This window comes from Salmo salar, chromosome 10 (assembly GCF_965601325.2).
Source record: "Salmo salar chromosome 10, fSalSal1, whole genome shotgun sequence".
Taxonomy (NCBI): Eukaryota; Metazoa; Chordata; class Actinopteri; order Salmoniformes; family Salmonidae; genus Salmo; species Salmo salar.
The window spans coordinates 57,853,742-57,870,536 of NC_138300.1; the positions used below are offsets into that span (position 1 = coordinate 57,853,742).

Here is a 16,795-nt window from a genome sequence, read left to right on the forward strand (position 1 = left end):
TGACCCATGTTGTTGGATGACCCATGTTGTTGGATGACCCATGTTGTAGGATGACCCATGTTGTTGGATGACCCATGTTGTAGGATGACCCATGTTGTTGGATGACCCATGTTGTTGGATGACCCATGTTGTAGGATGACCCATGTTGTAGGATGACCCATGTTGTTGGATGACCCCTGTTGCATAGAGATTGGCCTGTTGGATGACCCATGTTGCCCAGAGATTGGCCTGTTGGATGACCCATGTTGCCCAGAGATTGGCCTGTTGGATGACCCCTGTTGTCCAGAGATTGGCCTGTTGGATGACCCCTGTTGCCCAGAGATTGGCCTGTTGGATGACCCCAGAGATTGGCCTGTTGGATGACCCCTGTTGCCCAGAGATTGGCCTGTTGGATGACCCCAGAGATTGGCCTGTTGGATGACCCCTGTTGCATAGAGATTGGCCTGTTGGATGACCCCTGTTGCCCAGAGATTGGCCTGTTGGATGACCCCTGTTGTCCAGAGATTGGCCTGTTGGATGACCCCTGTTGCCCAGAGATTGGCCTGTTGGATGACCCCTGTTGCCCAGAGATTGGCCTGTTGGATGACCCCTGTTGCCCAGAGATTGGCCTGTTGGATGACCCCTGTTGCCCAGAGATTGGCCTGTTGGATGACCCCTGTTGCCCAGAGATTGGCCTGTTGGATGACCCCTGTTGCCCAGAGATTGGCCTGTTGGATGACCCCTGTTGCCCAGAGATTGGCCTGTTGGATGACCCATGTTGAGTAAAGACGATCAAGCAAACAACTGGAACAATGAGAATTGGCCACTCATCAATAATTAAATGTACTAGAAACAGTCCAGACCAGTGTAAAATCCAAACATGATTACATACCTCATCACTTCCATGTTATCAGTTCAGTCTCTCAGCTCAGGAAAATGTGTATAGTAGGACTGTCTGTTTTATCACAAGCAAACGCTGTCTAAAATATGGATTGATTGCTTTACCATAGTCTTACAATGCCCCCTCCCAAAGATTCAACCGTTTTCCCTCAGTGGCAAAACAACAACAATCACTACTGGAAAATAAGTGTCTGTTTTTATGGTTCTAGACTCTAAAACCAACGTCACTACTAGCTATCATGTAAATAGTGTTTATAGGCTGTTTTCTAGGTTAATATTTTAATAATAAAAAAAAATGTTAAAATGTACTTTTGTGGCATTTAAAAAAAATGTAATCTGTATGTACAATTTCTTTGTGCGTGAATGTCTAAAATGTACAGTTGTTTTTATGTGAAACAAAGCAGACTTGATAATTGGAAAGGGTAGGGCGTCTATTTGGAGATTGCAACCACCACGAGGTGTCTATATTGTATCAATCTGATCATATTTTGGATAGTCTCTGATTGATTTAAGTTATAGTCTAATTAAGCCAAATTGGTCTGTTTTGAATTAAGGAAACAGGTTAAACAGATCTGTTTAGGCCAAACAACATCTTAACCACACACCTGTAATGTAGTTAGAACACATTATGCTGTTCGATATAACTTGTTTTATGTCTCCTTTTACAAAGTAGACTTTGTAAATTACCATTCATCTCCTCTTGCACGCTCGAAAGCTTCCATTCAAGTTCTCCCTGAAATTTGAAGACGTGTGTTTCCCAGACCATGCATCTTGTCATCATTGTGCACACACTGCTGATGAATAAGCCATAGAGCTAGATAGAGGATCTTTGTATCTGTGCCATTATAGCAAACGTGACAGCACAGGCAGCGCCATTGAGGCTATCTTCTTCACAATTGGCTGATCCCTCCTAATGACCCGGTTGGACATCACTTCGACTGGATTTAACCGGTGAGAAATGGCTCGCTAGTTAGCAGTGTGCACTAGTAGTGTTTCAATCTTTGACGTCACTCTCTCTGAGACCTTGAAGTCGTTGGTTCCCTTTAAGGACCGCGGCTTTTGTGGAGCGATAGATAATGACACTTTGTGGGAGGCAGTTGTTGATGTGTTCAGAGGGTTCCTGGTTCAAGCCCAGGGTTGGGGCGAGTGACGAAATCAACACTGTTATATGGGCCACCAGGAGGGATCAACCAATGAAGTTGGAAGTCCCACCAAATTGACTACATTAAAATGGTGGAAGCCCTCAATGGCGCTACCCATGCTAAATGGCCTTTTGCCCGCTAGAGCCCTCTATCATTGTCTATGGTATAGGCACACACGCACCCCTCTTTGCCTCCCCCCTAGGCCCCTCCTCTTTCCAATGAAAACTGAGATTGCAAAGGGAAGGTAGAACGACCTGTGTGACTCTAGCCACAATAACGATTAACTACAATAGTGCAATTTGCGGTTCACCGTCAGAATAAAAGTCCCCGATTGAAAGTGATTCAAACGGATACTATAATATTATATATTAGAATCATCATGCCATATTTGGAATAGATCATGCTAAATGAAGTCGGAATGTTATATACATGTAACAAAATACAATAATTTGTTAATTTGACACAACAACAAAAAATCTGTTGAAATCGCACTGTGGATGTAGTAGATTGCATTGGGGGGGGGGGGGCATCTTTATATGCACTAAACAACCTAACCTATGAATGAAATGGGGTATCGGCCTACTCAGTGACACTCACAGAACACTACTGTGTAGAGTTTACACAAATACTAGTGTCTTTAGCTCTTATTGCAGGACTAAGAAAACCAGTGTGAAACATTCAGCGTGTTAAAGCTATGGATAATCAGTGTGAAAACAAGGCAGATGTTTACGGCAAGAATAGGAAAGAGCTCATCCTTGAACTTCTGTAGACATTCAAGATGATGGGATCAAAGGCTGTCTTGCACAGCAAATAACCCAACACAGCGGGACGTGTATCATGTGCAACAACAACAAAACCCCGGCAACATTCATCACAGCTATGTAATCCATGCACCCCAGACATTACTAGTAGAGATGGACATGACAACAGAAAGAAACCTGCCTCGACATGTACCTCTATCCAGACATTACTAGTAGAGATGGACATGACAACAGAAAGAAACCTGCTTACACATGTTCCTCTATCCAGACATTACTAGTAGAGATGGACATGACAACAGAAAGAAACCTGCCTACACATGTACCTCTATCCAGACATTACTAGTAGAGATGGACATGACAACCGAAAGAAACCTGCTTACACATGTACCTCTATCCAGACATTACTAGTAGAGATGGACATGACAACAGAAAGAAACCTGCCTACACATGTACCTCTATCCAGACATTACTAGTAGAGATGGACATGACAACAGAAAGAAACCTGCCTACACATGTACTTCTATCCAGACATTACTAGTAGAGATGGACATGACAACAGAAAGCAACCTGCCTCTACATGTACCTCTATCCAGACATTACTAGTAGAGATGGACATGACAACAGAAAGAAACCTGCTTACACATGTACCTCTATCCAGACATTACTAGTAGAGATGGACATGACAACAGAAAGAAACCTGCTTACACATGTACCTCTATCCAGACATTACTAGTAGAGATGGACATGACAACAGAAAGAAACCTGCTTACACATGTACCTCTATCCAGACATTACTAGTAGAGATGGACATGACAACAGAAAGAAACCTGCTTACACATGTACCTCTATCCAGACATTACTAGTAGAGATGGACATGACAACAGAAAGAAACCTGCTTACACATGTACCTCTATCCAGACATTACTAGTAGAGATGGACATGACAACAGAAAGAAACCTGCTTACACATGTACCTCTATCCAGACATTACTAGTAGAGATGGACATGACAACAGAAAGAAACCTGCTTACACATGTACCTCTATCCTGCATACAGAGCAAGCACTCATATGAATTGTCTAGTGTAATCACGTTTTCAGATAAATGTAAATTTTTCATCATGTACACATCAGGATCAACGTTGGTATATTAACCGTACTCAGGAAACTAAATCTACAGTCTACCCGTTTGAAAGAGTAGAACAATTATTTTCTGAAGCTACATTTGTAGGGGTAGCATATCGTAGAACATAAAGACATGGGATTTTCACCAGACACAGACCACTCATTTGTGCATTGACAGGTGCGACGGCAAGCGAAATTCCCATTCCATATAAGTGTCTACCATCTCCACTAACTAGAGAGGATTATGACACAATAAGAGAGAGAAAGTGGTTTAGAATATAGATGTCGATAACGTTTACATTACATTTACGTCATTTAGCAGACGCTCTTATCCAGAGCGACTTACAAATTGGTGCATTCACCTTATGATATCCAGTGGAACAACCACTTTACAATAGTACATCTATATCTTTTGGGGGGGGGGGGTTAGAAGGATTACTTAATCCTATCCTGGCGTCGTGAGGGAGCTTGTTCCACCATTGGGGTGCCAGAGCAGCAAACAGTTTTGACTGGGCTGAGCGGGAACTGTGCTTCCTCAGAGGTAGGGAGGCGAGCAGGCCAGAGGTGGATGAACGCAGTACCCTTCTTTGGGTGTAGGGCCTGATCAGAGCCTGAAGGTACAGAAGTGCCGTTCCCCTCACAGCTCCGTAGGCAAGCACCATGGTCTTGTAGCAGATGCGAGCTTCAACTGGAATCTGGTCAAGATTTACTGGTGGGATTATAGATGTCTAACAATCTGGTCAAGATTTACTGGTGGGATTATAGATGTCTAACAATCTGGTCAAGATTTAGTGGTGGGATTATAGATGTCTACAACAATCTGGTCAAGATTTAGTGGTGGGATTATAGATGTCTACAACAATCTGGTCAAGATTTAGTGGTGGGATTATAGATGTCTACAACAATCTAGTCAAGATTTAGTGGTGGGATTATAGATGTCTACAACAATCTGGTCAAGATTTAGTGGTGGGATTATAGATATGTAACAATCTGGTCAAGATTTAGTGGTGAGATTATACACATTAAAACCTTCCTAATATTGAGTTGCGCCCCCTTTTGCCTTCAGAACAGCCTCAAGTCATCAGGTCATGGACTCTACAAGGTGTCAAAAGCGTTCCACAGGGATGCTGGCCCATTTTGACTCCAATATTTCCCACAGTTGTGTCAAATTGGCTGGATGTCCTTTGGGTGGTGGACCATTCTTGATACACACAGGAAACTGTTGAGCGTAAAAAACCCAGCAGCGTTGCAGTTCTTGACACAAACCGGTGCGCCTGGCACCTATTACCATACCCCTTTTCAAAGGCACTTAAATATTTTGTCTTGCCAATTCACCCTCAGAATGGCACACATACACAATCCATGTCTCAATTGTCTCAATGCTTCAAAATCCTTCTTTAACCTGTCTCCTCCCCTTCATCTACACTGATTGAAGTGGATTTAACAAGTGACATCAATAAGGGATCATAGCCATCACCTGGTCAGTCTATATACAGTCAATAACAATAGAAAATCTGTATACAGTGTGTGCAAATGAAGTAAGGAGGTAAGGCAATAAATAGGCCATAGTGGCGAAATAATTACAATTTAGCAATTAACACTGGAGTGATAGATGTGCAGATGATGATGTGCAAGTAGAAATACTGGTGTGCAAAAGAGCAGAAAAAAACAAAAACAAATATGGGGATGAGGTAGGTAGTTGGTTGGATGGGCTATTTACAGATGGGCTGTGTACAGCTGCAGCGATCGGTAAGCTGCTCTGACAGCCGATGCTTGAAGTTAGTGAGCGAGATACACGTCTCCAACTTCAGTGATTTTTGTAATTCGTTCCAATCATTGGCAGCAGAAAACTGAAAGGAAAGGCAGCCAAAGGAGGTGTTGGCTTTGGGGATGACCAGTGAAATATACCTGCTGGAGCACGTACTACGGGTGGGTGTTGCTATGGTGACCAGTGAGCTGAGATAAGGCGGGGCTTTACCTAGCAAAGACTTATAGATGACCTGGGGCCAGTGGGTTTGCCAACGAGTATGAAGCGAGGGCCAGCCGACTAGAGCATACAGGTCGCAGCGGTGGGTAGTATAAGGGGCTTTAGTAACAAAACGGATGGCACTGTGATAGACTGCATCCAATTTGCTGAGTAGAGTGTTGGAGGTTATTTTGTAAATGACATCGCCGAAGTCGAGGATCGGTAGGATGGTCAGATTTACGAGGGTGTGTTTGGCAACATGAGTGAAGGAGGCTTTGTTACGAAAAAGGAAGCCGATTCTAGATTTAATTTTGGATTGGAGATGCTTAATGTGAGTCTGGAAGGAGAGTTTACAGTCTAACCAGACACCTAGGTATTTATAGTTGTCCACATATTCTAAGTCAGAACTGTCCAGAGTAGTGATGCTAGGCGGGCGGGCAGGCGGGTGCGGGCAGTGATCGGTTGAAGAGCATGCATTTAGTTTTACTAGCTTTTAAGAGCAGTTGGAGGCTACGGAAGCAGTGTTGTATGGCATTGAAGCTTGTTTGGAGGTTTATTAACACAGTGTCCAAAGATGGGCCCAGATGTACACAGAATGGTGTCTATCAAAACAAGTGTACTAATGCCTCCTGCTTCTTTTGTTTGCCAAGAATTGAAGAACCTATACTGGTACAACGTAGGTGTTCTGCCTAAGGTGCCCATAGTAGAGTTTACTTGGTGTCGTTCTGAATTAGAGGGAGTGAGAGTACCTGTGCATGTCAGATCATCTCATGGGTTGCCAAAGACATGGAGCATAGAGCGAATAATGAGACAAACGTAACATTAAGTTATTGAATAATGAGACAACCATAATATTTTGTTATAGAATAATGAACTCCTTACAGCAATGCCAAACTGAAATCAAGGGCATTCTGTACAGATTGGATATTGTCCTTGATTATGAATTCTGGCGTTGATGCCCTAAATTTTAAAAAAAACTGTCAGACGGAAGCAGTTGTGGTATCTATGTGTGTTTGTTTTCCAAAGCAGTCCTTTCAGGGTAAAGAATGAACCTATTTTGTGACAAAGGACTGTTGTATGAGTTGACAGAAAACACAGTGCTTGTTTAGAAAGATGTAGCTGAGTGATATAATTTTATGATATGCCCGTTTTGAATTACTTTATGAAGTTAATGAAGTCATCTAATGAAATATAGATGGCTTGAATCTCAGAGGTTTCGTTTTGTGTTTCATGTAATCTTTACAAAGTTGTGTTCTGTGAGTGTCACTGAGTAGAATGATAGGCCATTTCAAGGGGTGCACAATCTCTCATTTAGGCTGTACACATCCAATATGTACTGTATGTTCAATACTCACTGTAGGCTGTATGCTTAATGTGTCTCATTTCACACTGGTTTTTAGAGTCCCACAGTAAGAGCTAATACTATAATATTTGTGTTTTGTGAGTGTCACCGAGTAGGCTGATACCCCATTTCATGGGTGCAACATCCATAGGTTAGGTTGTACAGTATAGTGCGCAGGAGGGCATGGGATGCCCACAATGCAATTCTTGTAGATCCACAGTGCAATTGCAACTGATGTTTACTTCTTTTGTGTCAAATTAACAAAGTATTATCTTTTGTTGAATTTATATAACAACTTTCTGACCTTGTTTAGCGTTATCTAGTCCAAATATGGAATGATTCCAATATTGATATCGTTTGAATCACTTTCTTTTGGGGGACTTTTATTTTGAAAGCAACCACTCAATCCACTATTTGGGAAGTGTGCGGGAGGGCATGGGACAGAGAATTGTGTAGTTCCGGTGGATAAAGTTGTGTATGTCAACTGTAAGGGTGCTCATGTATTTATTTACCTTTTATTTTAAACCTTTATTTAACTAGGCAAGGTAGTTAAGAAGAAATTCTTATTTACAATGACGGCTTAGGAACAGTGGGTTAACTGTCTTGTTCAGGGGCAGAACGACAGATTTTTACCTTGTCAGCTCAGGGATTTGATCTTGCAACCTTTCGGTTACTAGCCCAATACTCTAACCACTAGTCTACCTGCTGCTCCATGTTGCTGGCGATCGGAAGTGTTTGGAGTGAGAGATGCAGGTTGAAGTGGCCAGAGTCAGAGTAGTGCAGAAGGTGTCGTATGCTGAGGCAGTGAAGAAAGTAGAGGAGGATGGGTCAAGGGTGAGGGATCCTGAGAGGATCCATGTGAGTAGTAGATCTGTTCCATCACAGAGGGATAGGCCAACGAGTGATATATGCTTCAGTAAGGTTGGCTTCTTAGCGTTCATAGCAATGGTTATCAACCGTACCACAGAAATGGAACGTAAATCACAGAAAATAGATGTTGTGGTGGCAGCTGCACAGAAGTATTTTGGTCATACGAGATTTGACTTCAGAAGGGTGTGTTGAGGGGTGGTGTCCCGTCCTCTTCCCAGGTCGTTGGCACGGTGCAGGAACAGATAGGTTCAATGTAGTGGAATGGGGTAGTGGGTTTTTAATGAGTGTAGGTGGCAGCTGCAAAGAATTACCTGGGTGTGTATGAGATTTTACTGCAGAACAGTTTATGGGGTGGTGATTGTTATGAAATAGTGTTATATAGGTGTAGGGTTAGTTGGTGGTGCAATTTTTTTTTCTCCTTTTGGGAACAGGAATAATGAAGAGAATGTTCTGTAGATAAGGCCGTGACTTGGCCTTACACTTGAATGTAGTAGGTGGTGGTGTGTGCACCTTTAAATTGGATGTGATCCGCCAACCCCCAACCCCCAAGAAGGAGGTCACTGTTGTGGCTAACTTCACACAGGTGGAACAACGGACCATGAAAGATGACATGTTATATAGTCGTGAAAATCTTAACTATTTATATTTTCTAAAGTTAAATAGATCTAAGTAATATAATATGTGTAAAAGATTGCGAATCCAGAATTGTATCCAAACATTTGCAAACTTGACAACAAACCAAAAAATATATATAAATTGCATATTGGAGCGCGGTGGAGTCTGGCTGAAGTTAGCTTGTTCGGCTAGTCAGTTAGCTAGCTAGCTAATCAACTATCAAGAAGAACGAACAACCTGGGAGAAACGGCAAAAATAAAAAACAAAAATGATCGTTTGAACATCCAAATAGTAAGGTTGCCTTTAGGAATTAACTTGAGCTACGGATGAATTGTTTTTATTGATGATTTGGAAACAAGGTGTGTGTGTGTGGGGGGAAATCAACTTAGCGAAGAAACACAACTAGCTAGTTAGCTAGCTAGCTACAAGACAAAACTGCAATGTTGTTAGGGCAACAAGGACTGGTTCGCCGCTGTGGCAACCCCTCGGTGTGTAGAGGCTGGCCGCATTCGGTTCAGTGGAGACTCGGGGGTTTATTATTTTTCCTGCTGTTGGTGGAAAGGACCGTGTGTCTCGCCAGCACTAGCAGTGTCCCTGCTCCGGTCATCAACAACCTCCACAGTGTCAACGTCTACATGAGCGAGGAGGAGGTCAAGAAGCTTTTGGGTAAGTACATTGATTTAAAAGGACTGATAACGTTACTCGGAAAAGCTAGCTGTTTTTAACTCATTCATAGACCGTAACAAGCTTTTTAACGTGTATTTAACGATAGTATTTTCTGGACAGGGGGTAAGTTTTAGAGCCCATGACGCTGGTTCTGAACGTTAACGCATCTCTTACGGTAATTCTTCTAATGGTATATTAGCGATCACTGATCCCGACACCTACTATGCGGGATGGAAACAACTGAACAGAGCAGCAAGCCCAGGTTACATGCTTTCTAAGCCAAACACATGCATTATATTCTTAGAAGTATATATAAAAAAAAAAACTGAACGTGAGATGTTGTTAAACCGTCACGTAATGGTATGTCCAAACTCACATTGGCCATATGAACACATTGCATGAACAGTAGGCGATGGGCTACCTTCTATACTGTTTAATAAACGTTCAATGGGGGGCCTTCTTTGACTGACCTTTGCGTTTCTGTTACTGAAATGAAGCTAGGCCTATGTTGGGACTAGCAGTGTAATCACTAGTGGAAAACAACAGCCATCCTGTTCATTGGATGTTTTTAATATGGGCTTTGTTAGCTAGCTAGAGACATGCACTAGAAGGTGGCATGTCTGGAAGCAGTCATTATCTTAGTGAATGCCACAGCAAAACTAGGCCTATTGCCGGAGCAACCATTTCCACAAGCCTCTGGTAATATGGTCTTGGTCCTGTTTGGGATGGTCTTGGTCCCGTTTGGGATGGACTTGGTCCCATTTGGGATTCACGGATGGACTTCCCTTGGAGCTTGTTTTATTATTTTGACCTCTACACATTATAATTGGAAGAAGTGTAAACTCTAACAGCCTATTAGCTAGAACTCCTAACACACGTTCTCTAATAGCAGCAGGTTAAACAAAGGTTAGCCATGTGATGAGAAACCAGCAGCCAGCGGCATTGTACTCATGGCTTCTTGTTCAAACCCTATGCAGATAGTCCAGTGTGTATAATTAGCTCCAATGAGTGTTAAAAGATTAGGAGTTGAGAAATAAAGTTGACATTTATAAAGAACATTCACCTTGTTTCTACAGTTGGTATGTTATTTAAAATATTTTATTCTGTTGCTAATATTCATTACATAGAAATATTTTAAAAGTACTAAAAAATATACATATATTTTTGCGGACCCCCTGGCCTGCAGTACCTCGGCGGAGCCCCTGGTTGAATACCCCTTGCTGTAACATTATCTGTAGCTGTACTTCCTTATGCTCTGGCTAGATGGGGAGATGGGTAGTCTAGTGGTTAGAGCGTTGGACTGGTAACCGGAAGGTTGCAAGATCAAATCCCCGAGCTGACAAGGTAAAAATCTGTCGTTCTGCCCCTGAACAAGGCAGTTAACCCACTGTTCCTAGGCCGTCATTGAAAATAAGAACTTGTTCTTAACTGACTTGCCTAGTTAAATAAAGGTAAGTTAATGTTTTTTAAATTAATGAAATAAAATATTTTTGGGGTAATTTTACCCCCCTTTTTTTTCTCCCCCAATTTTGTGATTTCCAATTGGTTGTTAGTCTTGTCCCATTGCTGCAACTCCTCTACGGACTCGGGAGGCGAAGGTCGAGAGCCATGCGTCCTCCGAAACACGACCCTGCCGAGGCGCACTGCTTCTTGACACACTGCTCGTTTAACCCGGAAGCCAGCCGCACCAAGGTGTCTGGAGGAAACACCGTCCAGCTGGCAACCGCAAGGAGTCGCTAGCGCGTAATGGGACAAAGAAATCCCATCCAGCCAAACCCTCCCCTAACCCGGGTGACACTGCGCTGCCTTATGGGTCTCCCGGTCACGGCTGACTGTGACACAGCCTGGGAGCGAACCCGGGGATGTAGTGACGCCTCAAGCACTGCAATGCCTTAGACCTCTGCGCCACTCGGGAGACCCCTGGCTAGATGTTTTAAGAGAAAGGGACAAATAATATAACTGAAATTAGCATAACAAAATGGTAAAAATGTAAGCATATCATGATGATCAGAATATGTGCGAGGAATGATATATTCCTCTAATGAGATGCGACTGAGTGATTTTTGAATCTTCTAGGCTAATATTTTCCATGTCATTATTTCTCTCTTATTACGGAGTCCTCTCTAGTCACTTTGAACAACATGCTCTTGGATTGACACAGCCTTCTCACAAGGGATTGACTGCAGCAAGCCCTAGTGATATTGTCTGTTCTTCATAAGGGGATTGACCGCAGCAAGCCCTAGTGATATTGTCTGTTCTTCCTGTTTAAAGGCACAGTCAACTTAGTGTATGTAAACTTCTGACCCACTGGAATTGTGATACAGTGATTTATAAGTGAAATAATCTGTCTGCAAACAATTGTTGAAAAAATTACTTGTGTCATGCACAAAGTAGATGTCCTAACCGACTTGCCAAAACTATAGTTTGTTATCAAGAAATTTGTGGAGTGGTTGAAAAACGAGTTTTAATGACTCCAACGTAAGTGTATGTAAACCTTCGACTTCAACTGTATTTTCTTTGCTAGGTAGCTTTAGCTTACACTAGTAGGCTTTACCCACACTAAAACTCCAGTATTTCTAAACCTATACTTTTGTTCTCCATCTTTTTAAATACTGAACCAACATGTTTTCAGCACTTTTATTTCCATGACTGAAACTAATTTTCTAATTCTCTTTCTTGTCTCTACAGCAGACATGTGGAGGGGAGGAAAAGAGGAGGATGAGAGGAGAGGCGATGGGGGAACAAAGCAGCATGGGTGTTGTTTAGGGTTTCCAGTTGATAGTTTGAAGCAGGGTAACGGGAGTTATACCAGGAAGGGGGTAAGGGGAGTTATACCAGGAAGGGGGTAAGGGGAGTTATACCAGGAAGGGGGTAAGGGGAGTTATACCAGGAAGGGGGTAAGGGGAGTTATACCAGGAAGGGGGTAAGGGGAGTTATACCAGGAAGGGGGTAAGGGGAGTTATACCAGGAAGGGGGTAAGGGTAGGGTAGAGTAGTGCTGGGGTAGCCTCGTTCACCCAAATCATTTAAATGACTTTGTTTCCTTACCTTGAAAGCTGGAGAAAGTGCAATCCAGACATTTGCATTTGTTTACCTCGCCTCACTGTCACATAGCTTTAGCCCTGTTACACTGCTGAGCCTGCACAGATGATTTGTCTGGAGAGGCCAAACGGGGAGTCGGTGTTTATCTCCTGTGCTCTCATGGATGGAGGCTCTGCTTTAGAAAGAGATTCTGGGAGGTACAGTTATTACCGAAGGCCCCGTTGTTATACAGGAAAGTCTTTGTTCTACCTACCTACCTGGCTGGGCTGTGCTGGGCTGCGTCATCCTGCTACCTGGCTTCCACCACCCACCCCTGCTAGCTACCTTTTGTCCTCCTGCTCTATGGGCTGCAACATGATCCACAGCTCCTCTCTTTACCCAGCCAACATGGTGGTCCATGTCCCAAATGGCACCCTATTCCCTATATAGTGCACTACTTTAGACCAGGACCCTATGGCACCCTATTCCCTATATAGTACACTACTATAGACCGGGACCCACCCTAGTCCCTATATAGTGCCCAGGGCTCTGATCAGTCAAAAGTAGTGCACTATATGGGAACAGGGTTCCATTTGGGATGTGCACCTTGTGTTTACTCAGGGCTTTAGGACCAGAGTTATCCCTCCTGATGGCTGGTTGCTCTTTTCTGTCTGCGTAGGCAGCTGTCCTGTTTATACTGTGGTAGATCGCTACGTAGGAACCCGCCTGTTTATACTGTGGTAGCTGGCTGCGTAGGCAGCTGCCCTGTTTATACTGTGGTAGCTGGCTGCGTGGGCAGCTGCCCTGTTTATACTGTGGTAGCTGGCTGCGTGGGCAGCTGCCCTGTTTATACTGTGGTAGCTGGCTGCGTGGGCAGCTGCCCTGTTTATACTGTGGTAGCTGGCTGCGTGGGCAGCTGCCCTGTTTATACTGTGGTACCACAGAAAGGGACAGACATGTACCTTACCTTAGAACAGCCCTATCAAGTTCCCAACCCACAGAGGGAGACAGTCTACATGTATGGGGGTGACGTCGGTAAGACCCAGATAAGGCAGTGACTGACAGACAGAGGTGGAACCTGAGGAATGTAAAGCTGTTGTTTTGCAAGAAGGAGAGATCCACACATTACTCTGGGGAATTCTCCCATTACCAGGGAATTGTTTTTCCCCTCGCAGGTCTATGTACCCACATCCATACCCACAGATGTAGTCAGAGCCGGCCCTAGCCTTTTGGGGGCTCTAAGCGTGGGGTGGGGGAGAGAGAGAGAACACTGAGCTCTGAGATTTTGGCTTGCCCTGGGGTATTGGGGCAGGAAAGCCCTGGGGTATTGGGGCAGGAAAGCCCTGGGGTATTGGGCACATTCCTCTTCTCTTTGAATATTAAAGAGACTGATAAACAGGCTCCGCTGTGCTGCTCCTGTCCCCTGTCAGACGGGGGCCCACAGGGCTGATAGGGCTGCCCCAGGGCGTGCAGGGGGATTTCATTACAAACACACACACACACAGCCAGCCTACACGCTAATGCCAGTATGTAACACCATCTCCAGAAACCCTCCTGAAATGGGCTAACCAGCCGTGTCTTAGCTCGTACATTTAGGAAGTGTTTTTAAAACCAGCCGTGTCTTAGCTCGTACATTTAGGAAGTGTTTTTAAAACCAGCTGTGTCTTAGCTCGTACATTTAGGAAGTGTTTTTAAAAACCAGCTGTGTCTTAGCTCGTACATTTAGGAAGTGTTTTTAAAAACCAGCTGTGTTTTAACTCGTACATTTAGGAAGTGTTTTTAAAACCAGCTGTGTCTTAGCTCGTACATTTAGGAATCACCTTTAAACTATGGAGGTATTGTGCTATATATATCACCTCTAACCTATGGAGGTATTGTACTATATATATCACCTTTAACTTATGGAGGTATTGTACTATATATATCACCTTTAACTTATGGAGGTATTGTACTATATATCACCTGTAACCTATGGAGGTATTGTACTATATATCACCTTTAACCTACGGAGGTATTGTACTATATATCCCAAATGGAACCCTATTCACTGTGTAGTGCACTACTTTAGACCAGGGCCCGGTGGGAAGTTGTTCACAGGGCCCGGTGGGAGGTAGTTCAGAGGTAGTGTACTAAATAGGGTCCTCAAACTGAACTCTGGACCTGGGAGCCCGTTCCACTGCGGTTTGTCATTGTTCCCCTCTAATCATGGACTGATTTAGACCTGGGTCTAGGGCTGTTGTGGTGATCGCATTACCGTCACACCGGTGGTCACGAGTCATGAAGGCAGGCAAATTCCACATGACCGTTTAGTCACGGTAACTAGGCTTCTCCAAGCCCTGATGCTGCTGATGGTCATTAGTGGCCTACCAAACTTGCTAACTGCCTGGTACTCAGCACTCTATTGTCCCTCTAATCACTCTGACATCAATACAAATGTAATCGAAAATCTAATCAAACACTTCATGAGAGCCTTTGAGCTTGCGTGAGAAAACAGAGTGATGCCCTCTATTAAAAGAGGAGGAACCCATCAGCTTTCAATAGGCTAGGCCTACTATATTTATTTCTCAACTTTCCTAATGTTAAGCACATTGCTTCTCTTTACAACAGGAGTATAGCCTGCCTGGCTGGCATGAAAATGAACCACGGGGAAAAGCGTCCTCTCTCAGGATCTGGATAGCTTGTGGTCTAGACCTAGTCGTTCCTCAGGATCTGGATGTCTTGTGGTCTAGGCCTAGTCGTTCCTCAGGATCTGGATGTCTTGTGGTCTAGGCCTAGTCGTTCCTCAGGATCTGGATGTCTTGTGGTCTAGGCCTAGTCGTTCCTCAGGATCTGGATGTCTTGTGGTCTAGGCCTAGTCGTTCCTCAGGATCTGGATGTCTTGTGGTCTAGGCCTAGTCGTTCCTCAGGATCTGGATGTCTTGTGGTCTAGGCCTAGTCGGTCCTCAGGATCTGGATGTCTTGTGGTCTAGGCCTAGTCGGTCCTCAGGATCTGGATGTCTTGTGGTCTAGGCCTAGTCGGTCCTCAGGATCTGGATGTCTTGTGGTCTAGGCCTAGTCGTTCCTCAGGATCTGGATGTCTTGTGGTCTAGGCCTAGTCGTTCCTCAGGATCTGGATGTCTTGTGGTCTAGGCCTAGTCGTTCCTCAGGATCTGGATGTCTTGTGGTCTAGGCCTAGTCGTTCCTCAGGATCTGGATGTCTTGTGGTCTAGGCCTAGTCGTTCCTCAGGATCTGGATGTCTTGTGGTCTAGGCCTAGTCGGTCCTCAGGATCTGGATGTCTTGTGGTCTAGGCCTAGTCGGTCCTCAGGATCTGGATGTCTTGTGGTCTAGGCCTAGTCGTTCCTCAGGATCTGGATGTCTTGTGGTCTAGGCCTAGTCGTTCCTCAGGATCTGGATGTCTTGTGGTCTAGGCCTAGTCGTTCCTCAGGATCTGGATGTCTTGTGGTCTAGGCCTAGTCGTTCCTCAGGATCTGGATGTCTTGTGGTCAAGGCCTAGTCGGTCCTCAGGATCTGGATAGCTTGTGATCTAGGTGTTTTTGTGGTCTAGATGTTTTTGTGGGCTAGGTGTTTTTGTGGTCTAGTCAGTCCCCAGGATCTGGAAAGCATTCAGCAATTCCCCACATAAGCCTTCCCTAACCGAAATGGGCGTCATATTTCAGTGGTTGTCTCTGAGTTTTGATGTGTTTTGATTTGCTAACGTGTTAGTTTACCAGCTAGGCTGGGATGGATGGAAGCTGCCATTTTGACTGGAGGTTTTAGCTTTGTTTTTGTGGCAATGGCATTTAGGGACGGTTTTCTAGAGACTGATTAAGTCTTGTCCTGGACTAAAATGCACTTTCCATGGTTGCATCTTCGACATTTCATGTTCTGTTAATATGAATTACCATATTCTAAATGTGATTTCTTTCATTCTGAGCACCGTGGTTACGCACTAAATGAGTATGGGTCCGGAAATGTTTTCAAATGTCCTGTAAATTTTAAAATGATGCCGGTCAAATGAACTGCGCTACATTTTCCTAATGTAAACCCAGCTTTGGATGGTGTATTGATACATCCAGTCACTACAAACATACAGGAGTCCTTTCCAACTCAGTTGCCGGAGAGGAAGGCTACCACTCTTCATATTGCCAACCGTGGTGGTGGCTGCATCATGTTATGAGTATGCTTGTCATCGGTAAGGACTAGGGAGTTCTTTAGGATACAAAAGAAACGGAATAGATCTAAGCACAAGCAAAATCCTAGAGGAAAACCTGCTTGTCTGCTTTCCAACAGACACTGGGAGACAAATTCACCTTTCAGAAAGACAATAACCTAAAACACAAGGCCAAATATACACTGGAGTTGCTTACCAAGATGACTTTGACTGTTACTGAGTCGCGTAGTTGCAGTTTTGACTTAAACCGGCTTGAAAAT

The 16,795-nt window shown here is 44.0% G+C and overlaps 1 protein-coding gene across 4 annotated transcripts in view; it reads left to right on the top strand.

Annotated features, from left to right (window-relative positions):
* Window positions 1-8,634: 8,634 nt before the first annotated feature.
* LOC106560633 (tyrosine-protein kinase RYK) overlaps window positions 8,635-16,795 on the top strand; it is a 96,710-nt gene continuing 88,549 nt past the window's right edge. For all 4 annotated transcript variants that reach the window (XM_045687966.2, XM_045687969.2, XM_045687967.2 and 1 more), the window contains exon 1: window positions 8,635-9,363. In XM_045687966.2, coding sequence (XP_045543922.1) covers window positions 9,138-9,363 — 226 coding nt within the window. In that variant the 5' untranslated portion in view covers window positions 8,635-9,137. The remainder of the gene's footprint in view (window positions 9,364-16,795) is intronic.